This window comes from Lampetra fluviatilis, chromosome 2 (assembly GCF_964198595.1).
Source record: "Lampetra fluviatilis chromosome 2, kcLamFluv1.1, whole genome shotgun sequence".
Classification (NCBI taxonomy): Eukaryota; Metazoa; Chordata; class Hyperoartia; order Petromyzontiformes; family Petromyzontidae; genus Lampetra; species Lampetra fluviatilis.
Window position 1 is genome coordinate 14,455,366 of NC_136276.1, and position 27,668 is coordinate 14,483,033.

Sequence of the window (27,668 nt, forward strand, 5' to 3'; positions counted from 1 at the left end):
CCTAATGCCCCAAAGACCTCAACGCCAGAAAAAGAGTCCACAGCAAACACTGTGACCCAAATCTTCAATAAGGGCACAGTGACCCTAAGACCCCAAGGAGCACATTGCCAGAAAGTACTCTGAGAACTGGCAAACCCAAACCACCAACAATTTAAAAAGACACCCCCCCCCTCAAATTAACATCCCAGAATCAAGCAACTCAAACTCAAGACCCCACACGAGGCAAGGTCCGCCCACCCACCCGGCACCCCCTCCCAGCCACTCCCAGCATCGTGGTGTCCCTTCAATCGCACACCCGGCACATAATAGGCAACAACAAAACACAACTCTACAAACACATAAACTCACACAGGATCCTCACGGTACACACCAACTCACACAAACTTACACACAAACTCACAACACAAACTCACAGAATACACCAACTGGCACCGCATAACAATACACTATTTCACAGAACTCAAAACACACCAATACACCAGCTCATAACGTTTTAACTCTAAACACACCCACAACACACATCTCACCACCGGAAAAAAACACTCATAACACAGCACACTCAAAACACACCCCATAGATACAGAGGTTGATAACACACAAACTCCTCACTTCTAACATCGAGGCACCACGCTTTCCTTCACTGCTGCACTACATTTCATCTTCACAAGAACTCACCTCGTGTCTCATACCCCTGCTATTGCTATAAAGCCAGCACACCGCTGCATTATAGACTACACAACTCAAGTATAGACCACCCCACTGCAGTACAGAACACTCCATTGAAGTATAGTGAACATACAATACAGTGCACACCATTGCAAGGCACTACATAGTGCACACCACTACAACACCCTGCGCACCGCTACAATAATACTTTACACTATGGACACCACTGTAAAACACTACAGTGCACACCAATGCAATGCACTGCACACCACTGCAATAATACACTACATAGTGAACACCACTGCAACTCTACACTCACTATACGACGCACAAACACTGCGACACACTGCACGTTGCAAAGCACTGACACTCGTGTTGCATATCGTGCACTGCACGCACGGTGCATCAATTCAGAATCAAAATATGTATTGAGACTGGGGGAATCCGATGAGCCACGAAGCTCTTTTTCACAGCTCGGGATGTCAAATGACATCCGCTAAACCGGTAACAGTTTGCAGTATGGGTCACCGGTTTCAACAAGTCAACAGGAACCGGTAACCGTTATCATTAGAATTTTAGTCATTAAATCGCAAGAGTACACAAACGACACGGCCCTCGTTTCTCGGTGAACAGGTAACGATGCAATGGCTCACGCCACGGCACGCGGAAAAGCCTCCACTGGAGTGAACTAGAGGGGGTATTTTGGCCTACTCTTCCACACTGACGCCAGACGTATTGGCAGAGGTGGGAGTACACAGACTTTACCCCACCACACACGACGATTGACTGATTGTTGAACCAAATTATACTGCTGGGCGGGGGGGGGCAGAGGTTGATGGTTGATTCATGAAACTTTCCCAATTGCTTCACCTGCCGCGCCGGGAAATTGGAATTGAACCAGCGAACGTCGTCTGAATTTCAAGGGCAAGCGCGCTAAACCATCCCACCACTGTGGCAGCTGCCTTCGTTTATCAGTTTAAAAACAAGGTAAACTTCTTGCGCGTATCGCTCGACATGTCGACATTTGCGGCAAACCGGTAACCGTTTCCCACGTGGTGTTTTTACAAACCGTTTTTTTTTTACCGGTTACCGGTAATGCAACAACAAAAAAATCCACGATTTCAAACCCACGTTTATCTTCATGTACAGTAACAAAATCAAGTGACCGTAACGAAATAACCAGGAATTAAGTTTAACACGGTGGTGGCGGGCTTTTGCACCCAACCCAAGCCACCCACCAACCCCTAAAGAACGGCGCAATGCCGACGGTAGGACCCACGTGGTGGGCCCGATGCCACCACGGTGGCCCCAACGCTGACCACCGTGAGGGGCACAACCCGGCCCACCGTGGGGGGCCCAACGCTGACCACCGTGGGGGGCCCATTGCAAACGTGAAGTCGGTCTTTTGCCGTGTGCTCTCTCTCCGTACTATAAACCACCACCACTTGCGCTGTTAGATTTGTCCGCGTTAACCCGCCCGTTATCAAACAGCTGCTGGGTGAGCAGTGGGTGATCGATCGATTCTCCGTCCTTCTCGCCCACGTTGATCAAACTCAGGTGGCGGGGAGTGCGCATCGCGCCGTGCGCTCATGCCGCTGATCGCGAACTTTGGTGGAGACCGCTTCAAGTAGTGTTCACGGGCAGACGATGGACTGCTGATGATGATGATGGTGACGATGCTACTGGTAATATGACCATTGCGATGATGGTTCTGGTGTGTTGTGCTGATGATGATGACGACGACGGTGCTGGTGTTGGCTGGTTGTGTTGCTGCTGCTGCTGATGATGACCGCTGGTGCTCGGAGGTGGTGGATGATGTGGTGGATGATGATGAGGTGGTGGATGATGATGTGGATGATGAGGTGATGATGAGGTGGTGATGTGGTGGATGATGTGGTGGATGATGATGATGTGGTGGATGATGATGATGTGGTGGATGATGATGATGTGGTGGATGATGATGATGTGGTGGATGATGATGTGGTGGATGATGATGATGTGGTGGATGATGATGATGTGGTGGATGATTATGATGTGGTGGATGATGATGATGATGTGGTGGATGATGATGTGGTGGATGATGATGATGTGGTGGATGATGATGATGATGATGTGGATGATGATGATGTGGTGGATGATGATGATGAGGTGCGTGTCGCACTCACCGGCTCTAGGCGCACGCTCGCACCGCCACGTGCACTCGCATGGTCAGCGTCTCCCTGCCCCCGGTGCTGGGGGGTCCCCCAGCGAGGTCTCTCCTTGCCCCTCCTCCTCCCCCCTCGTCGCCCTCCTCTCTCTCTCTCTGACCCTCTCACCTCGTCTTTCCCTCTCGCCTCCCTCGTCTCTCTCTGTCTCCCTCTGTCTCGCTCCGCTCTTCGCGGCCACGCGCTGCGAGGAGCCGCACTGCCTCCTGGGTGCCGCAGCGAGCGCGAGTCACTCGGCCGGCCCCGCCTGCAGACAGCCGCCTCCAATGTGCACCCCCCACTCCATACACCCCCCCCACCCCATACACCCCCCACTCCATACACCCCCCCCCACTCTATACCCCCCCACCCCATACACCCCCCACTCCATACACCCCCCCCCCCACTCTAAACCCCCCACCCCATACACCCCCCACCCCATACACCCCCCCACTCTACAACCCCCACTCCATACACCCCTCCCCACCCTATACACCCCCCCCCCACTCTATACACCCCCCCCACCCTATACACCCCCACCCCATACACCCCCCCTTCTCTATACCCCCCCCCCCACTCTACACCCCCCACTCTACACCCCCTCCCACTCTATACCCCCCCACCCCATACACCCCCCACTCCATACACCCCCCCCCCCACTCTATACCCCCCCACCCCATACACCCCCCACTCCATACACCCCCCCCCACCCTATACCCCCCCACCCCATACACCCCCCACCCTATACCCCCCCACCCCATACACCCCCCACCCCATACACCCCCCCCCACCCTATACACCCCCCACCCCATACACCCCCCACCCTATACCCCCCCACCCCATACACCCCCCCCCACTCTAAACCCCCCACCCCATACACCCCCCACCCCATACACCCCCCCACTCTACAACCCCCACTCCATACACCCCTCCCCACCCTATACACCCCCCCCCCACTCTATACACCCCCCCCCACCCTATACACCCCCACCCCATACACCCCCCCTTCTCTATACCCCCCCCCCCACTCTACACCCCCTCCCACTCTATACACCCCCACCCCATACACCCCCCCCCCCCCACTCTATACACCCCCCCCCACCCTATACACCCCCCCCCCCACTCTATACACCCCCCACCCCATACACCCCACCCCATACACCCCCCCACTCTACACCCCCCACTCCATACACCCCTCCCCACCCTATACCCCCCCCCCACTCTATACCCCCCCCCCACTCTATACCCCCCCCCCACTCTATACCCCCCACTCTACACACCCCACACACCCCCCACCCTATACACCCCCCACTCTACACCCCACACTCCATACATCCCCCCCACTCTATACCCCCCCACTCTATACACCCCCAACCCCATACACCCCCCCCCCCCCACTCTACACACCCCCCACTCTACATACCCCCCCCCCCACTCTACACCCCCCCCCACTCTACACCCCCCCACTCTATACACCCCCCAAATCTACGCCCCCCCCCCCAACTCTACGCCCCCCCCCACTCTATACACCCCCCAACTCTACGCCCCCCCCCCCCACTCTATACACCCCCCCCAGCTCTACGCCCCCCCCCCAACTCTACGCCCCCCCCCCCCACTCTATACACTCCCCCCAGCTCTACGCCCCCCCCACTCTATACACCCCCCCCAGCTCTACGCCCCCCCCACTCTATACACCCCCCCCAACTCTACGCCCCCCAACTCTAAGCCTCTACTTTATATTCCCACTATACCCCCTACTCAACCCAATCCCCCCTCACCGCCATATACGTTTTCCCCCCTCTCTATACCCTACAACCCCACGCTATATCCCCCCACTCTATGCTACCCCTACTCTACACCCCTCTACTCCATACCACCCTCCTCGTTACTCCCCACTCTATATACTCCAGCCCCTGCAGCCCGATAACCCTCCACTCTACTCGATACCCACACTAATGTCTCTACCCCCCCCCCCCCCCACTTTATACCCCTCTAATCCATAGCAATGTCTCCAAACTATAGCAACGTCTCTTTTCTAGCCCCCTACATTCTATACCGTGCCTTTATCCCCTCTACTATCTGAAGCCATTCTCACTACCTCCACTCTAGCCCCTCTTCTGTCTTTCCCATATAGAGGGACTACACTAGCAAGAGGCTTGTTTACCACCTCCTATTGGGCCCCTGAGTTCCCCAAACCAGCCTTGATCCCGTCTACCACCCTCTCAATCGCCATATACCCCATAATCTAATGGCCTAGTGCCCCCCTTTTCCCTACCCCTGTCCTATGTCGTATTTAGTGCCACAGGGACCCCTAATAACAATACCTACCTACTCCAGGTCCAAAAAAGAACTGTTTACATTAATTAACAACCATCCCAATGCTGAAAAAATCTATTTAAATTACTGAGTTGTGTTTACACAAAGCAACATCTCCCACCATTGCGAAAACTTGGCAGGACCCTCCTGAAGAAGTCTTGAAACCCGGTGAAGCTTTTGTGGATAAACAAACGAGATTAAAGTAAATCACTCAAGGGAATAAAGTGGAGATTGCGTTTGTGGGTCAAATGTTATTCAACATTTTATAGATGTCGAAAATGTGCTCTGCTAGTCCCTACCACAGCACACTACTAGTAAAAATAGTATAATACTATAGTTCAAATACTATTAATGCACTAGACAAGCTTTAAAATAAGTCTACAATGACCTATATTCCAACATCTATTGATCACGAATAAAATGTTGCTGACATTGCATAGGACGACAGTGGCAACTTTCAGTTGAGTTGGCAGTTGGCCGGGTGGTTTTGTTATTTTATTTATAATTTACCACAGCTATCATCAGCGGCAAGTTATATTTGTGTAGGACTTGAAATGACACGCGTTTGGTTGCGCTAATTAAGGGGTCAGGTCATTAAGAGACGCCACAGGTGTTAAGGACAACTGAGGACATAGAGTTGTTGCGCCAATTTTATGAACGCGGAAAGAGCCCACTTTTTTCTTTACCAATATAAATCAGCAGACAAATATGTCTCCATATATCCGCCTCCCCACATTAAGTATTAAGTATTTTTTTTACTCAACCCATCGGTCCCATGGCTTTCTGGGAGGGCATAATTTCAGCAGCATTGATGAAAAACCCTGAACAGTGTTTTAAGAGCAAAGTCAAGCCTGCTTGAACCAAATATCTCAGAGAGGTGCCCTTTCCTATAACGTCTGGCAATTCACCAGCATTAATTGAAAAGCAGGCCTGACTGCGAATGAGACACTGTATGTCAAAACCGGCTCAAAGTTGGTTGTCTTGAACCAATGCTGTTGAAATTGTGTTAGGGTACTTTCAGAAGGCGTTGTCGTTGACATGCAGTGTAAAAATTAGTATTTTTATGTGGAGGGACAGATATTTGAAAGAAATGTATCATTGTCTGCTGATTGATTTTGTTGCATACACTTGGGCACTTATCTGGCAGAGGGGCCCAGGAATGCATTGCCACAATGGCCAATGTTCCAGTAAACATGTTATGATTTAATTCTCATCAGGCCCCATGGTGTTCTTTGAAATCTCCAAACCATCATGAACTCTATCCCTCTCTGGTCTCTATATTTACATGCTATGAAGAAGATCAATTGCCCGAAACGTCGCCTATTATATATTCGTTCTCTTTTAAAGGTCAACACACAGAGTGTTGTTATTGACGTGTTGCTAGTTTTTTTTGCTAATTTCTCTAACCCCTCTCTCTCCGCCCCCGCCCCCCTCTCTCAAGCTTTTACACCTTGCCTCTCACCGTTGCCACTCATGGACATGCTAATTTCTCTAACCCCTCCCTCTCTCCCCGCCCCCGCCCCCCCCTCTCTCTATTTAAGGCCTCGACACTGAGGCGTAGTTTCTCTGTGTGCCTATGTTTGCTCTCTCTCTCTATGTATCTCTGTGATATCTGTCTGCTTATATGTCTGTCTATATGTTTCCGGTTCTGTGTTGTATCTCTCTCTCAAATTTAGCATTCTCAGGAAGAACGTAATCAACCAGATAGGGTGTTGACTGTTATGTTATCCGACTCTCTGTTGTATTACATTACATTTCTAAGTATACTAGATTTGTGTTTCTATTTAATTTATACCTGATGATGATTGCTTGTGTTGCAATCGAAACGTCGTATGCTAGTATTTAATTTATTATTTTATCTTTATACGTGACTTTACCGAAAGAACCAAAAAAATAATTCCTGCAGTCACGAAAGCTCCAAATTAAGTTTGTTGAGAGTTTATTTTACACCAACATGGGAGGGGGGCGTGGCCTATCGGTGGGGGGCGTGGTCTATCGGTGGGGGGGCGTGGTCTATCGGGGGGGGCGGTGCCGCTGTCGCCACGGCAACGAGCAAACAGGAAGACGCCGTGGTGATCAGTAAGGAAGATCGCTCTCTCGTTTATCGCATTTACGCTGCTTGAACATTTGGCCATACGTCAACGCACTCTCTTGTAAAATGTCAGATATTTTACATGTATATACTTTTGTGTTTCGCACACGCGAGATCGGCGTTAGCTCGGTGGACACGCGGCTGGCCGGACGCTTCGGTCTGTGGGTGGTCTTCCTTATCCGGCGGGGAACGTTTAACTTGGAGAGAGGGAAAAACATCGCTTTGTTTAAATGCGCTGCCTGCAGCATATGTCAATGCGAACGTAAATTACTCTTGTCGGATTATACATCGCAATCACCCCCCCACCACCCCTCCCCTACTGACAGACTAATGCCCGTTCGCAGGATCGGTGTGGAGCCACATTGTGCCGCACGGGGACAGCTGCCATTGGGGGGGGGCTTTAAAAATCTGTGAAATAGAGCTTCATAGCTCATCGGATTCCTCCAGTATGAATAAACATTATCATTTAAATGTGTTGAGATGAGATGCGACGCGCGCTGAGACCGCCCGGTGTATAGGGCGCTATATTAAAAGCAAATAATTAGTATTGTAACATTCATAATAGGTATTTTACCCTTTTTTTCTGGCAGAAAAAAGGGTAAAAAAAACTATTATTATATTTTGCTACTGGCAAAGGAGGCCTCATGATGTAAATATTGAAATATTCTTACCCGCCCCTACTGGACATGTGTGAAAAAGAGCTTAATATCTCATCGGATTCCTCAAATTTAAGTAAACGTGACCCCCATGACCTCCACGACCTCCACATGTGTTTCCTTCGAGCAGTCGTTACGAGCTTGGAACAGAAGGGTTTGTTTTTACAGACAATTTTATTTCATACGGACAGAGTTGAATGTCATCAACGGGAAGTGTGAACGGTCAATTAAATAAAGTGAGAGACCAAAACCCATACTACAATATGAAGACCAAGCCAAATGGAACAGTATTGTGCCACCCATGAAAAAAATCCTTCAACATACTATACAACACCCGAGCATTATGACCATACATTTACTGACATTACTACCAAACGCAGTGCAGCAAACTGAGGGCTTTTAAAAGTTTACTTTCATTGCCAAGGGAGAGGCTACATGGCAGAGAAAGAAAGGAGAGACACTTAATAGAAAGGGAGAGGCTACAGGGCAGAGACGGAAAGGAGAGACACTTCATAGAAAGATAGCCATAGACCGATGTGAAGGGGAAGGTCTTGAGTCTGGAGTTAAAAAGGGGAAGTGTGGATGACCAGGGGAAGGGAGTTCCAAACTACGAGCACAGCAGAGGAGGAGTAACTGCCCATTGAACAGAGGGTACTTAGTGTTCCACAACTTCTAGATAGAAGCCACTGTGAGGGGCGTTCTGCCTGTTGATGGTGTGGATTTCACACTTTACCATGCATTTTGCGTCCGAGTTACAGGCCCAAGTACAAATTGCATATTCATCATACAGTTCAGTCATCACTGTTGCATGACGGGTTCCCCAAGCTGACGTTATTTATGATCCTGCAAAGCAATGGCGGAGCCAGGATTTTCAGGTAGGGGGGCAACCCCTCCAGCAATGAAAAATGATAGAGTAAGGACTTGTCCCTTGCGGCGATGGCGCAGCCATCGATGGAGGGTCGAATTCGAACCGCGTTGTGTGATCGGCATCGCGCCCGCTGAAGGTGTTTGCCTTCAGGGAAGTCGTGTCCTGTATACGCAACTGCGCACAATTCTGAGTCACTTATAACTGCTTTGCCGTTACTTATTGCCAATTATGGACTTATCCTATCATCTCATAGAGTCCCTGGCACGTAATAATATGCTACAGTAGCAATGGGGGTCGCAAAATGCCGATTTATTACGAATACACCTCAATGATCCGATCAAAATGAGGGATTTCGATCGGATCATTGGGGGGAGGGGGGGGGGCACGTGCCACCCCACCCCCACTGGCTCCGCCAGTGCTGCAAAGTGTTGTAATAATTATCTAAGTACCTGCACATGAGATGATTTCATCACTCTGTATCCTTGATAGACGTCAACTAGGACACATTCCAATCCTTGTCTGTCACTCCATCACTATTCTCGACCATCGGTCATCATCCCTCCTCGCGGCGTGTCCTGCCCAAGCCCACTTGAACTACTTTACCATATGTTTTTAACTGATATTTCTCTTTCTTCCCTCAGTGTAAATCTAAGCATGCCTCTCTCCATGCTTTTTTGCACACTGTTCAGATTTTGTTCTTCGTTCATGACCATGACTATGTTTCTAGTCATACCGACGATGTATTTGTATACTTCAGGGATAACAGCTGATGCTGGGGCCCCTTGAGCTGCTTGCAAGCAGAGTGAAGGTGAGGAGAAGGGATGTCTCGCAGTGTGCGGTGGCGGCGTGAGGCGAGCGACCTCGTGAGTTGGAGCCAAGACCAGGCCCTGAACACCACCATGTACATCCTGCGCCAGTTTGGACCCACCGGCTTCATGTTGCAGGAGGAGGGGCAGCGTAGCACTGTCAAGGTAACACGTGGCATGTGTCATTATGCTTCATTAATACACTTCTCATTTTCTTTAGCCCCCCTCCCTGTCGCTAGTCTTAGAAGTAATTAATGGAAGGAAGATATCACTCAAAAAACTGGTGCTTACCTTGTAGATAGTGTCATGTATTCTAGGCTGTCCGCCTTGAATTTGAAGCTCCGTTAATGATTTAAAAAATCATGTTATGATTCTACACATCATTTTGGGACTATGCTGATGTAACCGTGTTGTTCTTTGCATAATGTGTATTAGGTCACCACAGGGACGTCACCATAGTGCTATGATGGAGTGCCTGACCTTGATTTTAAATTATCACTGTTTTAATTGTTCGTGCAGTTGCAAACTCAAGTTAAAGAGCCTGCATGTTTAAACGAGCAATAGAGTGGCTCATTTCTGTTGGCGCTCCTTTGCCAGTGATGGAAATTCTACATTTCCATAGGTGAAGCTAGTCTCTCCCTAGGACAATGATGTTGACTTCCTACAAAGTGGTACTTATTTATAGAACATGTAGGGATGAGGGGTTGAGTCAATTCCAAGCCAGGACATTTAAAACAGTCTGCATCAGCAGCAGGCCATGCTTTCCCACCTGATGACGGACGCTTGTGTTGCGCCCGAAACGTCGTGATTTATTTTATTTTATTTTTATACCTACGTGACTTTACCGAAAGAACAAAAGAGTAAGGATTTGGAGATTAGTGCTCTGCCACAGTGCTATCTGGCTATGTGTTCTAGACACGGGTGATTTAAAACAGAGAACAAAATAATGCTGCTTTAAGTTTTCATATTTCTAATATATTCTTCATGCAGTTTGAGATAAACATATGACTCGTCATCACCACATTAGCAGTAATATAATCAGAAATAACATCAGCAATAGCAGCTACAGTAGCATAATTTAAATAAACCAAGTTTTCTACGGAAAATGACTTTGTCTTAAAACACATTTGCTCGAACACGTAACATCCTCTTCATTATGAAAACAGAGGTTTTTGATTAACACCGTTTACAGGAAGAATGTTCCATATCTAGAAGTAACGGTATATAACATAATCTTAACTTCTTAAAGAGTACAAAATGCGAATTGTTTTGATGTGTGATATCCTTACTTTGTTAACTGTTTAACCTTAAATATCTAGGTTCTGCTAGGGGACCCACACCACTGCAGCTGCCAAACATTTGTTAAAGAGAAGGACTTGTGCAAGCACATTTGCTGGTTGGTTGACTTCCAGTACTTTATAACTAATGGTTTCACATTGTCATCGCATTAAACACAATATGTTATTGACGAAGCATAAGGTAACATCAATAACTTGATTTGGGAGATTATTTTTGACATGCACAGCGTTCATTTTTCCTCACATGTCACACCTTCAAACACGTAAAATTGTATCACTTTTGTCTTTTAATGACACTTCACCCTGTTTTGCATCTTAAACATGAGTCCACAGCATCTTTAGATGCTTACGTATTGGACGCTATAAAATATATTCATTATTTGTGGTATTATTATTTACCAAAGTCACTCTTGCAATTGAGACTGGCTGGGTTTCTTGAATTCTTACCTGGTTCAACAAAATTAACTTGAAACTCGATTTACAACAACTATGATGTGTAAAATTACTGTCGCCACAGCGAGGCTAGATTGGGTAATGCTGTGAGGCTGCCACAGACAGATATCCACATACTATTTACTCATTTGCATGTGCTGAGTTTAGAATGTTGTCACTTGTCACTACATACCCTTTAACCTTAGAGTTAATGTCAGATTACTGTAGTCACCTTTAGTAAAACAAAGACAGTTCTTATTGTACAGTACAGTATACATTGCATAAACGCGTGTGTTGTTGTCAAAGGCTTCTCCTGAAGAAGTTTCGTCTGCCAAGGGAACATGAGTGTAAGAAACCATTTACGTATTTATTTTTTACACATAAGATTTATTGCAACAACATTGCTTCTCAGGATGTAGTACTAGAGTCCCAACATTCTAGACGTCTTTCAACAGATAGACTCACACATCCATGGTTGGTTGCCTCGCTGCTGCATGTGCAGATGCTTTTCAGGTTGGCTTGGTTGCACGGGAGATTGTGGAGCTGCTAAGTGGATTGCGCCACACGCAAGCTGCCCGGCCTGCCAACACCCAGCCCACGCACCTCTCCAACGTTGCCCATGCTGGCAGTCACGCCTCTATGGCCCAGAAGGACATCGGCATCAATGACATCTGTCCCATCTGTCAGGAGGAGTTTTTTAAAAGGAGGCTGCCTGTCACATACTGCAGGTCAGAATTACATGCAAGTGTTTATTCTCTTGGCTGCCACTATTTATGTGCAAGTCCTGGACCTATGTAAAATTACACGTGGAAACAGCCATGGTCATGTTGAGTGGATGATCTACCCCTTATGGTGTTACCTGTGACAGAAAAATGAGGTAGTTTGCACCTTTATTTTGGCCGTCTTGTTGATATGCTGTGAAAGCGTTACGCATAAGGATGCCCTATGATACCATGTTTGGCTTACAGCTTTTGTCTTATAAACATAGACCACTGTTGCATTCATATTTCCATAATGCCCCAAAAAGAGGGCACTGTTTACATTGGTGCCCATTAACTACATTATTAAGTTACAGTATCTGTTTGGAAAGGACCTCATCAGTACCACATATAATAAACAGTATTTTAAATAGACCCTCTAATAGTCATGAATGTACTGTTAAATGATATGCTTTCCAGTTAGGAATGTAAATGGCCAAGGCCATAGTTTGTATGAGAACTGCCTGAGGAAGTGGTTACTGGGACAGAGGGATGCATTTTCTTTATGAATACAACTCTCAACGTTCATTGCAGTTCATGGTGTGCTGGTTATTCATTGGGATGAATACTTATTTAACAGGAAATATACTGCACTGCTAAATATTTATTAGGATCCAATGCAGAAATTGCTGTAAAAACGTGTAACTTCTGAAACCTAATAAGCTCACTGTAGTCGTTAAACCAGTGGCTGGTAACAACACAAACTGTCACAAATACAAAATGCAGGACGCTATGCAGGCATGTTGCTCATGTGCTCCAGGCATGGCTGCGGCAACAGCGTGCACATCAGTTGCATGAAGATGTGGGCTGACCACCAGACGAGGGAGGGCGATGATGGCTCGATGACGCTCAGCTGTCCACTGTGCCGGGAGTGCTTTGGCACTTATGCCCTGCTGCAGGAGGAGGCAAATAATGCTGAACAGCTAATCACAGCTGCCGAGAGGGTCCGTCTACACATTCATTCTGGCATTGCGTGCCACCACTGTCAAATGCGCCCCATCCAAGGAACCTGCTACAGGTAGGATGTGGCTCTAGCATGGTCATCTGCATTGCATTCTCCTGCAGCATACGTTGTGAGTCAGCTTTAGGGAACCTTATATTTGTACAATGTGTTTTCTAGTTTGGTAAAAAACTTGGAAATCATAACAATAAAATATCCAGTTTGCTACAGGTTACAGCTGAGGTGTGTTTAAATGTGTTGGGGAAACTGTGCTGGTTCAGCTGCATGATTTACCAAATTGGAGATTAAAACAGGAAAAAGCAATGAGTGTTTTCATCAAAGCTATCATGCAGGAATTAAAAAAAGAGAAACATTGTCAAGTTAAGATGTACCGCTACTGGATTAGCTTTGCATTGGAATGCTTCAGTGTAGGACATATCCAGTTCATAGTTGTCTGACAAATGAAATGGGTTGTATTGACTTGCCCTGAGACAAAATGTGGGATTATATTTAAAATTCCAGAAACAAGTATGTCTGCATTTTTAAGTAAAATTTATATGGCTTCACTATCGTGAAATAAAACCTTTTTGTTCAAAGGGCAGTTTCAAGAACGATCAATTTGTAGTTCAAATGATTTAGTTCAACACCAACTCTAGTGTTAGGCTTAACACCGAAGTCCACAATTTTTATTTATACTGGAGGAATCCGACGAGTAATAAAGCTCTTTTTCACAGATGTCCAGTTACAGAATGTAATGACGTTTCAATTTGTGTTTAGCAGAGCGGTGTTTTGTCACGTAATAATTTAGAGTGAAAACTAATTTCACCAATTACAATACACCACATTCAGCAGTTGTTCATTGGGAGTCGAAGCTGACTTAACTTAATTTTACATTATAATCTTGTAGCACTGGATAGTGTCATGCATAATTTGACTAACTTGAGAACTCCAGATAACGTTTTAGGTCTTGAGTCATTATTTTTATATTTACCTACGTAAGTAAATTCTGAAAATCTATTTTCAAAGGTTAAAACAACGTGACCGTGAAGTCTTGAGTAATATAGATGAATCATGTCCAGTTTTTAATGATAACATTTGGAGTATGCGTTAACTAGAGCCTTATATATTTAACTGCATTGCTACTACGATATAAAAAACATGGCGTTACGAACCCAGCATTTTTCAGTGAAAATCCTTCAAGAACTTTGTTCTCTTTTAAAACCATTCCTTTTATTTTCCAAAGAAGAGAAAACTACACAATGCCACTAATTGGTACACATTACTCATCACTTAATCACGGGCCCCAATAACTTTTTAAAACAGATTCTTCTCCACTCGTGCGTCAGTTTTTTCTGTCATGTGAACTCAAGCTGTCCAGGAACATTTCTATCCATATGGTTAAGAATTATATTCACAGTATGTCATACATCAGTCATTTTCATGCACAAAATGTCTAGTGTGCCACCCGTCTTTCATGCTAGCATTGAACTATATTACATATTGCGACCACATTGAACGCTTCAAAGCACATGTACTGAAGTTTTGTTATACAGTAATGTACCGTCATAATTAGACATGTCCTATCAATTCCTGGATGAAGGCCTCCCGATGCCTTCACCGTCGCACATATTTCCATGAAGGAACAAGCAGACGTGAAACTTGCAGGCTTAGTTTACAAAATAATATAAAAAGTATAGTACTATACTGTCAGAATAATAATAATACAAGTTTTTGGGTTAGATCGCATAAATATAAATGTGTCATTAACCCACCACCACCAGACAGCCAATTAATAAGGTTTGTCACGTGAATAAAACATGCCAATTAGTTATTACTTTAGCACATTGGTGTGATGGCGAGTAAACCCACAAAATGTACACTTGAGTATGACGTTTCTCTGGTGATATTAACCAACTTCGTCAGGTGATTTGCCAGAATTGTGAAGAAGTCGTCCTGCTTCCGGTCTTAAATAGAGCAAGATGATGTCATGATTGTGAGCCTACAATATTGGTCATGAAAGCCTACATGTTACATTTACTGTACTGCCATTGTCAGCAAGCGCCAAGGTGTACAAAACAACATACTACATTTGATTTAGCAGCTGCCTTTACAGGTTTATAGGAGGGCACTACTTTGCCGGGTTCTGCCAGATAACCAAATGTATGAGAGCTATAATGGGTGGGTCACAGTGCTATCTTTGATTCGCTTATAGCACAGTGCCCTGCTAGTTAAAACATTTGCAATGTGAAACCATGTATTCAGGAGACAAATTGTTATTCATTAAGATTACTATGTTTTTCATACTATTGTGCATTTTACTCATTGGCTTGCAAGTTTAATATATATGATGGACATGACAGATGTGTTTTTAAGGATAATTGTACTACATTTTTAATGGCAACAAGCCCTCTTTTTACATGCAGTTATAACAGGGTTAAGCCTAAGTGTTGAACTAACAGGGTTAAAATTTGTGAATTAAATTAAAGGACAATGAAACATCAGTTTCTCAGCTAAACACAAATATGAAAGTCTTCTTTCACGTTGAATATGTTGCAGGTGTTTTACTATTCGCAACATATATATTTTTTTGCTTTACAATTACGTACATTTATGGTATCCATGGATGTGAAGAGCTTGAATTGTTGTAAATCTGTCTCTTTTAATGATTAAATCACACTATTAATGTTTGACGCTGCTATACATTGGCCAAGTGGTAAAATGTGAATACAGTAGAAAATGTTTTTCATTTGAATGATTCTGCAGTGTCATAGAAGTACTGCTCTTACCAAACACATTGTTTTTTCTGCTGACAGATGTGCAGAGTGCATGGACATACACCTCTGTCAGGAGTGCTTCTCGGCTCGCAATCATTTCCATCACATGTTCGTCTTTAGAAAAGTGAGGTTTTTTTTCAATTTAATGTTTCCCCTCCAATCATACCCATTTTTACATCCCTCTTGCAAACTACTGGTAAAGTCATTGTGTGTTTAAGTCTCAACATAGCTGCTCATCTGTCTGTCTATGCAGTACAGAATTATATAACCACATGGTATCACATGTGCCCATCGGCATTCAGATGTGGAAGCACATGTGCTCGCTGCTATTATGCATGCGCAATTCATGCTATCATGCAGGAAACACTTTGCGAAGTTTTGAGAATAGATGAACCAATCACTATAAAGCTTTGCACAAAAATATGTATGTATAATGGATTTCAGTTACTATTTGAGATATCTGAAGTAATATTACAGCAAAGGTGTTGTTATTTTACGTGATAATGTACATTGCGTTGATAAAGTAACATTCCCACCAATATATGTGGACTATACGATGCAAGCCATTTTCAATAGGGGAATAACAAAGGCATGGCACAGCCTGTATGCACAGTGTTTGCATTGCTTTTCATGTGACTTTGACTGAAACCTATTAGGCTGAACTGGAATGCAAGAACAAAGTAACGAAAAATTCTTAGTTTGCCGCATAAAGAAAATGCAGTGATTTTCACCGTTGGTTCCTTCCGTGGCAGAACTGCATGCCCACTTGTACCGACCCTTCATGTCATGCTCTTGCAGTTGGGACGCTCTGCTGAAGTATTTCAGGATTGAGTCAAGTTTGTGGTCAGGGCGTGTTGGGGCCGCATTGCCTTGACTGAGACTATGAGGGATTTCTATAACACTTAGGATTTTGTGCCAGGGATGCCACAATGAGTGCACACCCACGTCGACTGACTGCCTTCCTTTCACTTGGATGAGTGCAAACATGTAGGGATATTGTATTAACATACTTTGTTTCAATGGATAATTTCTCTTGAGTGGTAAAGGTTGTCTTTACATACTGTATTGCACTTTTCACAACATAAAAATTACCTACTGTAGCATCTAGGTTAGTATACATGTACTCAATTACGAATTTCCAAAATACATTGGTTGCGAGATGTTAACTTTCTCGCCTGGTATACACGTGGTCGTGGGTTCAATCCCGACCCTGACACCTGCATATTTGGAGATTACATGTTCTCCCCGTGGTCGCGTGGATTTTTATCCAGGTCCTCCGGTTTTTCCCTCCACATGTAGAATCACGCGTTTAGAGTATGTGGCTGCTATAAATTTCCACATGATGTGCCACTTTCTTGAGCTATCATTTGTGGTTAGGTAGTTTCTGAAAAATAGTTATATAACTCAGTGGGCCTTACCTGGTAAAATAAAAAAAATGTTTAATAGTTTTTTTTTCACGGAGTTGCACATCAGGACAGTTGACATGCATTGTGTTGCACTCTTTTACGCTTCGCTCCACCTGCTACTGACTTCCTGAGCTCTCGGGGTGTAGTCTTACCCTTCTTTTTGTCTTGTACCGAGCACCCTGAAACTTGGGCTAGGTATGCATTTCCTGCCCCAACCATTGGTAAGAAGGAGAGCTAGTAGGCAATTCTGTACACTCTTTATTCACAGATTTATTGAGGTACGTTGCCTGTGAAACTGAGACGGCTGCAGGTGTAGACTTTAAAGGCTCGGAAGGAAGCCAGTTGTCCACCCACTGTGCTTTGTAATCAGCCAGGCTTGCAGGTGCTGCCATTCAGGCATTAGTAACCATGCCAGTGCATGCATTTTTCAAACAATTTTTTTGACACAGAAATTCTATACGTTTAAGTACATAATGAGGGAAAGTAAAATATGGCTGTTGTGTGATATGTATTCTAGAGTATGTATAGTAAATGTTAAAATAGCTACATGAATCATTTTACGTAGTTAATTTATTTATTTTTCCTTTCTTCAGCATTAGCTTTTCCAAAATTATACATTAATCGTAATTCTAATATTAGGAAGCCACTGGAGGTATATACTTTTAAATCTGGATTGAAAACTAATTTCTTTTGAACTGTGTTTGTCTTTAGTTGGTTGTCCTTCCCCCATACCTCCGATTAGTGCGGATGGCTATATACGGTGCAAAAGACGTTCAACATATATATATATAATTTGCTGTCAGCTTGCCCAGAAGGGTGGGCCCCCACATAGCAATCTGCGCTGAGCCTCCAGAAACTTCTGGGTAGCCCTGTTTGCACTTAATATGTGCTGTTTTATATATATGTGTGTGCATATGTATATTGAGTAATCCCATGAAAACGGGAATAAATCTCTGCCAGAAAAGAATGCAGCACACCCATATGTTTACTCCCTACTAATATTAATGGTGCTGAGCCAGCAGCAAGGGTTGCAAAGTGTTTAAACAGCGAGGCGATGTGTCAACCTAGTCTTTGTTCCACCACACCTGAGCATTATATATCAATCTAACCACGAAGTGAGAAGGTGCTAACTTTATCAATAAAGTCACAATGTGCAGGAAATCAAATTAAGTCAATGCAGTTTCATAATTGTTATTGTTATACATGGAGTACATTGTGTTCGTTTCATGCACATAACGGTTATACCATGACTGATTGATGGACATTACACTACCTTTTTTTTCAATTGTCTCCGAATGTTGTTTCACTAACTGTCAGTTTTTTTAAATAAGGCTACGGAAAGTAAGAGTGCAGCCCTGCAATTTCTTGTTCATACCACTGATATCGGAAAGGCCCCCACTAGAAGGCACTGTAAAGAGCCCCTCGAGAAGGTATTTTGATCTACTCCTCCATACTGCGACCTGCTGATCACCTAACTGTGATGTACCCGTTTATACTTCTGGGGGGTGGGGGGACAGAGATGCAGAGTGCTAACCATTACACCACAGCACCATGAAGACAAGTAGAACGTGGTAATATTATTTGTGTACACTATGCATATGCATCTGGTTGTTTTGTAGACACGATCCTCCAGCTGGTGTCCGGTAGAAACAGAGTCCGGGCAGCTGCTGCCCTCAGTGAAGCACCAGGGGACGAATGCCAGGGAACAGGGCTGTACCAAGTATGAATCACCACAGCGTCCCACGCAGTGCGCTTAAGCTGTACACACTTCACTTTGTTAACTGGCCAGGCATGGGAGAAAAGACTTCTTCTCTCCTTTGACCTATGAAGAGCAATTATTCGAGGTTCAGTTGTAATTGATTTATCCATTGCATTGCATTGTCTCAGAGTTTGTGAATTGCAGACACACCCACCCTTCACATCCACATTTATATTTTGCGCAGATCAAAGTTATAAAGTCCACGGTTTGGAGTTTGTAGCCACAGTCACGCACAGGAGAAAGACCTGTGCATTAGGTGTCCGTGTCTTCCATGGTTTCTGCGGATCCGGTTCAGCACAACCCATTGTTTCTTTGGAAGACCAAAGCCGAGCAGTGTAGTGGTGGTGGGCTCACTGAGTAGGTGTTTTTTGGGCACATTGCTTGAATGCCACGAGTTTATCCACATATTTTCCATGCTGAAATTCGCGTCACGCATCGTGTGTGGGTTTCCAAAACGGTTCTCGAGATCTTGGCCATGGACGTAGGATATTGTAAAGATCGGGTGAAAACCACACAAAGTGCTTAAATGCTTAGAGTAGAAGCTGTAACAAAATTAAACACTGGGACTTGTTATTCTCTTTGTATTTGAGCATAGTCTCCCTTGGAAAAGAGTCTTGTCTCACTGAGCTCTGACTTGGTTAGAAATGCTGCACTGCTATTGGTGCATTCAAATATTCAACGTAAAGATTGGTGATAATTCAATGTTTCAGTGTTGTACTTCCGCTTGAGCAGACATTGCACATATCAAACACAACCGGAATATGCTTATCTGTTCTGCCCTTTGCCATGCTGCACCACCCTGTCAGGTACAATAGCAGCAGCTCATTGTTTAGCTTGTCCACCAGAATGTTTGCTAATGTTAAATGATAGACACCCTCATTATTATCACTTGTTTGCAAATAAGGGTGTCGACAGCAAGGAAGGAAAACATGGATGTGATTGCTATTGCAAACATTGCCAGGATGTCGTGTGGTGTAAACACCTTTCACCTTTGTGTGTATCATATGACATGGGCACTCTTCGAGTGCCAACTCTTAACAACAAAGACGGGTTTCCTTATTTTAATACATGCATATATCGAGTAGCGCTGTTGGTAGAGCGTTTAATTTACAATCGAAAATTTAAGATTTAAAATGCTGGTAGATGAATTATGATCTGTGTCGGAAGCCTCGGCTCATCATTCCTCCACATTGAGTACCACATGAAGGAGGTCATTATTGGAGAGACTGGCCCCCCACCAAGGGAATGTGGAATTTTCACCGCTGATTCGTGATTGCCAACCAAAATGCATGCAATCTCAATGTTCATTTGAGCATGGAAACTATAACTTTGACTTTACTCTTCTTGGTTCTTTCGGTAAAGTCGTGAGAATTATTTTATTTTGTTTTATTTTTATTATTTTATTATTTCCCTTCTACGTGACTTTACCGAAAGAACCAAGAAGATGAATCCCTGCAGTCACGAAAGCTTTAAAGCGAAATTAGACTTTACTCTTAACCACTCTTGAATGAAGTTACCCCAGTTGACATCTACTACTTTCCATATACTCTTGCACCATCTGCAGACTTCTCCAATGGCAAAACTTTGAAACTCCAACATGTCCAATATTTAGTTTCTCAATTACACTGTAACAAACCTCTTTCTTAAAGTCATCAAGCAGAATTGTTTTCTTTTGTGCATATTAGCCTTTTATCAAACATCCTTCCAGAACTTCCGCAATGAAGCGTGAACCTCTAAGAATGAGTCCAATCCACATCCTTTTCTGGGTTATTCTCATTATACTCCTCTTTGCTCTGTCTGCGCCTCGGTTGAGGAATTCCTTACAATTGGAAATTAGTTTATCCGATAATGTGGATACTTTTAATTATCGTCTAAAATTACATCTTCTTAAGTCCGTTTATTTTATTTAACTCCTTTTCTCTTGCCCTTCCTTAACCTTATTGTTTGTTACAAGGCACCTTACAAATGAATGTAAATTAAATTATTATCACCTACAGACATGTACATATTTTTAAAAGTTGTGTTCATGGACGTCCCGTTGTTCACACTGTTATTCTTGTGCTCCTTTGCAGTGCAATTGCCTCTTGTCCAGGTGAAGCACTGCAGGAGAGTGCCCTGGCCTCGCTCCCCATCCTGTCGGTGGGTCCGCGGAGTCGGCTCATGGCTCCAGGACGACAGTGTCGTGTGTGCCTAAGGTCATTCAGGCAGGGACAGCACGTGCGCCCTCTACCCTGCCGGCACATGGTAAGAGTCTCTCTGCTCTATCATGTAGTTCATGGGTGGTTGACATGGTCTTGCGGTAGCACGTTCGCCACTTGTTTTTTACGGTTATTTTTTGCGTTTATTTCGTTGTCCTTTCTCCGTACCTCCGATTGGCATGGTTGGCTATGTACGGTGTAAAAGAAGTAAAAAATACATATATACATGCTTCAAATCCAGCAGCTACCCTCATTAATGCTGCAGTTGTATTAACCGTAATAATACGCACCGTCTGCTTCACAGCAGCTACCCTCATTAATACTGCAGTTGTATTATCCGTAATAATACGCACCGTCTGCTTCACACTGAACGTTAAAGATCTCACGCCATAATTTGCAACATCAGGCCCTTCATGTTCCGGTGCCATGGTCCAAATTTGTCAAATGTGCAAAATGACCCACAAATGACTAAATTTGGATTATATGTAACAATCATCACCCCTATTGCAAAACTTGGCAGGACCCTCTTGATAAAAGTGTCACGGGACTTGGCGAGGGTTTTGTCCGTAAACAACTGCTGATGTACACACGCTCCTGCGATATGCATATCTGACTGAACACACATCTCGTTACATTTCACTCCTGCTCACTTCGGGGATAAGCGACTTGTTTGCCAAAGTAGCTTGGCTGAAACTTTCATAAAGAACGACACACATGCAGGCCATTCATGCTCCGATGTAACCAGGCCTTAGTGGCAACACACTGTTGTGACTTATAGGGCAAAAAATAATGCACTTTGTACTTTATGTAAAATTGGCTCTGTTGTGCAATACATTATTGATTGACACTTATTGGTATGCCTGTGTTGTGCAATGAAATTGATTAAATGCCCGATATACTCTACTCCTTAAAATGTGTTAGAAACACAACCTTTTTTCTTGCGCAGGTATGTGCTATTCAAACCATAATAATCCCTTTAAGGCTATATTTTCAACACCACCCTCCAGGTATACAGTACAGTATGTGGGAACCAAGCTTACCCTAGCTTCACAAAATGTGACCTCGCTGGTAATGCCTTCGTTCGATGGTATTTCTCCACGCGTGTGGGAAAGTTTATCATCACCGAACTGTGGGTGCAAGTGCTTGCACAGGAGTGTTTCTGCAATCGTCAAGATACAAAATTAGATAACACTTTGGGCGATGCTAACGTCCCTCCTCTTAAAGGAAGCACGCACAAGCATAGCCTAAACATGTTTATGTCGCATTAAGTCTTATCACCCACTTTTTCACTCCTTTGAAAAATACAAATATTCACACTCGTTCGTTTTCATAAGAGTTAATTTAGTTGAGAAGTGTGTATACATTTTTGTTAAATTTAGGTACTGGTTCTATATAATACGTGACAAAATGAGGCATACTGTAGTTCATGTAATGTTCTTAATTTTTTTCTCGATTCATGGTTCCCATTCGCGTAGCTGAAGAGATGTATTTGGTTGAAGGTTAGTGTTTACTTAAGTTGCTTACCTATTAAGAGAAGCAAACAGCTTTGTTCATGAGAGATGTTACTGTTTGGTTACTTCACAAGAGATGTTATTTCTTAGAAGTATCATATGTAAACTGTAATAATGCATGGTAGTTTTGTTGCATGCCAATACAAAAAGCTTTATATGGACATATTTAATTATTTATATTGCAGTTCCACAAGGACTGCATTGACCGCTGGCTACTCAATGTGTCTGGGACATGCCCAGTGGATGACCTGCCTTTGACCCAGCCTGCATTGAGAGGTGCACACAAGGAAGAGGTGAAGTTGGGAGTGAGGCAGAGACTCCCAAAGCCAGAAGGCCTACCTGAAGGCTTCTTTCTCAGTGGGCTCATGCTAATTTCAACACACAAATCTCAATGAAATGTATATATGTGTCGTGGATTCAACTAAGTCGCAGACGTACTTCTTGGAGGCAACACATATTTATTAACACCAACACATTTACACAAAGGCGTTACTGCCCCTTTACCAGATAACCTATGGTGGTGGACCACCAGGCTAACTACGCTAATTACTGGGAGTAGCTACAACGGACAGGACTCTGGCTTTGGTCCTCGTCCACTTGTTGGTGACTTCTTCTTGGACGTAGAACGTATATCGTAGATCTTCAGATGACAACAGCAACGCCGAGAGCCCCGGTCCCTGTGGGGACCCGGTTTATATGCTCCCAGGTCGTGGCTGGCTCCGCCCTTGGCCACGACCACCTTCGAGAAACCTCTTGTCGTTTCCCGACCCTTCCCGTAGGATCTCACCCTGACACGTGACCACCCCCATGCCCCCACCTGGGGCCCCTGTGTAGATCTTACTTGTCACGTGCATTACAGGGTCAACCAGAGTGCCATGGTCTAGGGTATCCTTATCCCATGGCTGACACTCTCACACTCCCTCCTGTAGGAGTCAGCACTGCACGCCACGCGTGGTGCCGCTGAGCGCTATCCCAGCGCTCACCGAGCCCCCTCTAGGGCTGGTACTACACCCACCTACAGGGTGTCCGCGATGTCAATGCATCACACACCGTGCCTCGCTAGAGCCGGCATTACTCAGTGACATTCATGATGTTGCTGCATACGTGATGTCTGCGATGGGAGTACATCGCACGCCGTGCCCCTCTAGGGCCGGCACCACACAGTGACATCCACAATGTCACTACATATGCATGGGACTTCTGGCCCAGGTGTCACAGCAGAGGGTAGTGCGTTTGGGTTAGACCAGTCGCCCCGTTACACAGTATTGACATCTGCTTATAGCAGAATATAATTTGGTGAGCATCAATGCACATCGGAACATTGATCATAGATACGGAACTTGTTCATTAAAATTAGCCCTTTCAGGTGGTCTTTTGAACACAGAAGAGTTGACACTGAATGAAAATTATGGCAAGCAGCAGGTGACAGGTATGCAGGTGGAAGCCCAGGGATTGGCACCCAAAGGATGGGGGGAGAGAGTAAGATCACTCTTGGAAAAACCTACAAAACCCCCTCCCACCTACCGGCACTCCAAATGGCTGTCTAAGGCCTTCAAAGGGAAAAGAGGAAATAACTCTTAACTTGGTATTTTGCCCACTAAAGAGGACACAGGCAGAGCTATGCAATGTGATTTTAGTGATCAGTCTGTTGAGAGCCATGTTTATGGAAACTCTAATGGTCCATACTTGGGAAGAGCTATTTCCAGAGACCTGCCAAATGTGATATGCCACATGAAGCACCAGAAAGCTGCAGCCCTCTTGCAAGACCGGGCAGGGTTCTCCCCTGCCACACCCATGCCTCATTGAGACTCTGGTCCTCGCAGGAATCATGCTGAGATACAGCTAAACATTACTTGTTAAGCAAAAAAAGACAATCACAGTCGTCCCTTTATTTCTACAGGCCTAAATTTACAACATAATGCCCATTCATTACTGGTGAAGAATCATCTGTTTAGAAAATGTTATTTTATGGCATCTGTTTTTATTTCCAAACTATAATGATGACAAGGGGATGTTTAAACATAATAATTCAGCTGAGTTCCAACTGAATAACCTTGCCGACATCATACTTATATGCATGCTGTATTTCCAGAAATATATTTAAATATATGTAGACAAATGCATGCACTTTGGTTGTAAAACATTTTGATTAGCTAAGCCTTGGAGTCATGCGTGTTCAGCCAGTCGTTGACCATAGCACCTCCGATTAGCACGGTTGGCTATGTACGGTGTGAAAGAAGTTCAACATACATACATACGCAGACCACCCACCCACATGCCTGCATTGGGTCAGAGGTACGCCTCGGGCTTATTCAGCAACTTTCACCCAACATTGTATAAGCCTGGATCCCTCAATCAAGGGACTTGAAGAATGTATAATTACAGTAAGGAATTGTGGACAGATAATAATTTACATTAGATTTGGTTTACATAAAACTGTCAAATTCTGATCCATTATTTCATATTTATCACATACGTGCTCAGTAATTTACATGTTTCAATCAAAGTGAGGTTTTACCTTCATTCAGCATGTGTGAGAACTCAGTTTGGTGGTTCACAGATGTTATCAACTGTAGCACAGTGATTATTGCTGCCTAACATGGTCACTATCTGCATTGGTGTGCATGATTAAAAATTACAATCTGAACAAATAATATAGCAATGCAATTTGCCATTCTACCAAGAGAGCAAAAGGTGCACCAACACAAATGTATTCATAAGATAAACCCACATAGGTGCCAATTGACAGAACAGCATTGCAACCTTAGAGACCACCATACACAATAAGGTGCTTTCTCCCTTCCCGTCCAATCTGACATGGCATGTAAGGAATGCGGGAGACTTTGCCTCCTTTTAACGTGGTGGTTCTTAATCCTTTTGTCATGGATCAGAGCCCAGCCTGGGAAAGCGCCAATTGCTGTTCCCAAGCCCACGGAGCAGGGAGACCAGCACGCACGCACATTTTATCCAGGGCAGTGTTTACTTCCTTGACCCTGCTGACACCGTCATGACAACAACATTGGGGCAAATATATATATATTTATCTTCACTTTAACTTTATCCACATAAGTGTTGGTAAAATGCATAATCTGACCATACGCTTGCGACCAAAGTGGATAAAATGAACTGCATAAATGCATATATCCTGTCACACCAATATAGATTATGCACGGAAATCAGTGAACCAAATAATGGTCAAATATAGAGCTGAACCAGGTGAGGGTTAATAGGAAAGGTATTTCTTATTTTGACCAAATACATATGACCCTAGGACTACACCCTATAAAACAGTCTGCATTCACAAGCTTTCCTCCTGATGACGATCGCTTGTGTTGTGATCAAAACGTAGAAGTTTTTTTGTTATTCTTTGGTTCTTTCAGTAAAGTCACGTAGGTAGAAAAATAAAACAAAATAAAAATAATAAATCACAACGTTTCGATCGCAACACAAGCGGTCATCCTCAGGCAGTGGAACTGCAGGATTATTTTTTCTGCCTGAGGACGACCGTTTGTGTTGCGATCGAAACGTCGTGATTTATTATTTTTATTTTGTTTTTTATTTTTCTATCTACGTGACTTTACCGAACGACCCAAAGAATATGAATTCCTGCAGTCACGAAAGTTTTAAGTCAAAATGTAACCATTATGCCTGATGAAGTGAAAACGGATGCAGCCATCCAAGCTCACAAACCGAGGTCTTCAAAAATGATCAAAACTTTAGAAAGAAGGAATTGCTGTAATGAGATTTTCATGAAAAGTGTTACAATATAAATCTGAATAGATGTACAACCATTCATTCATGTGATACAGAGGCGAGTTGGGCAACACCTTAGTACAGGGTTAGCCACTGCTATGCACTGCACTTCTTGATAATTATATGAATACGGAATAGTTATGATGGTAGATTTAAGTTGTATTTGACATATATCCTTGTGTACTTGCATATTAGTGCAATAATAAGCATAAATCTGATTAATGTTTCTTTCACTTAATTTAACTGTGAATGGTTTAGAAGAAATGTGTCTAAGACAACTTACATTGCAGGAAATATGTTTTTTTAAATATAATTGTGCAACTTTTTCAATTTCTCCTGTTGTCTTTTAACTGATTTTCTATTTGCTTCATTGGTGTACAAATGAGACTATCTTGGTCTCAAGTTCTAACTGCTTAACAAATAAACTTAACTTAACAGTACTTTGCAAAGTCGTCTTTGAAAAGTTTGTTACCTTTAATGTTCGGGTATTTATCTCTGTAGGATGTCACATGGGCAATAATAATACTGAGTTATTAACCCAGCATGCCTTCAGGGAAATGGCAGCAATAGGATAGAGCCTACTGATGCCTGTGGTATCTTAGTGAGCCATCAAGCCTGGGCAGGCATTCTGCAGCCCAGCACAGAATTCCCACAACCGCTGACCCACAAAAAGTTGGTTCTATGCCATTTACATGAAGTAGACAAGAATCCACTTGAGACCTGGGGCCTGTTATTAGATCAAATTATATGGGAATAAGTTGTCTTTCAGAATATCAGACACCAGCAGATATGATCTCTTTTGTGAAGGGACATACATAGATGACCACTAACTGCCCTTTTAAAAAACTAGGATTTTGGAAGCAAAAATGATAATCAGTTATCACCCTCACCTGTGCCAGTGGATTCGTTGGTTTTAATCTTCTTCCAGGCATATGAGCATTTCCCAGCAACCAAGCACATTTGGTGATGCCTAAACAGTCGAACTGAGATCTCTGAATCAAGAAAGAGCTTGCTGTCACATTTTTCAATGATTGTTTTATCATGCAACTGTATGTGAAAATTATTTAATCAATTAAATCAAGCTTCTAATCAAGTTTTTACGTGTCACTTGCAAGCCCTACCACAAAGCCCTGACTTATTAAGAAAACAGTCTGAAATTAACAGATGGTTTAAAACAAAGGACAACACTGCTTCAAAGTGTATCCATTCGAAAAGTAGTTTTTTTTATTTTGAAACCTTTGTTGGGAATTTA

General features: G+C 43.9%; 2 protein-coding genes across 5 annotated transcripts in view; one reads left to right on the forward strand and one right to left on the reverse strand.

The window, feature by feature from the left end:
• LOC144943305 (cyclin-dependent kinase 6-like) overlaps window positions 1-2,951 on the reverse strand; it is a 44,091-nt gene extending 41,140 nt beyond the window's left edge. Inside the window, exon 1 of the mRNA XM_078870680.1 lies at window positions 2,832-2,951. The gene's annotated coding sequence lies outside the window, so the exon portion shown is untranslated. The remainder of the gene's footprint in view (window positions 1-2,831) is intronic.
• On the forward strand, window positions 2,297-26,784 carry ZSWIM2 (zinc finger SWIM-type containing 2). 4 transcript variants are annotated; one of them, XM_078870657.1, is made up of 10 exons: window positions 2,297-2,351; window positions 9,539-9,752; window positions 10,907-10,983; window positions 11,624-11,664; window positions 11,820-12,045; window positions 12,836-13,093; window positions 15,829-15,913; window positions 18,815-18,915; window positions 21,027-21,198; window positions 22,849-26,784. In XM_078870657.1, the coding sequence occupies exons 2-10, from the start codon at window positions 9,603-9,605 to the stop codon at window positions 23,056-23,058; spliced, it is 1,320 nt and encodes a 439-aa protein (XP_078726783.1). In that variant the 5' UTR covers window positions 2,297-2,351; window positions 9,539-9,602; the 3' UTR covers window positions 23,059-26,784. The 4 variants fall into 4 exon arrangements, with proteins under 4 accessions (XP_078726783.1, XP_078726775.1, XP_078726796.1 ...); XM_078870649.1 differs by lacking the exon at window positions 2,297-2,351 and adding an exon at window positions 7,219-7,244; XM_078870670.1 differs by lacking the exons at window positions 2,297-2,351; window positions 22,849-26,784 and adding exons at window positions 7,219-7,244; window positions 22,160-22,477.
• The last annotated feature ends 884 nt before the right edge of the window (window positions 26,785-27,668 follow it).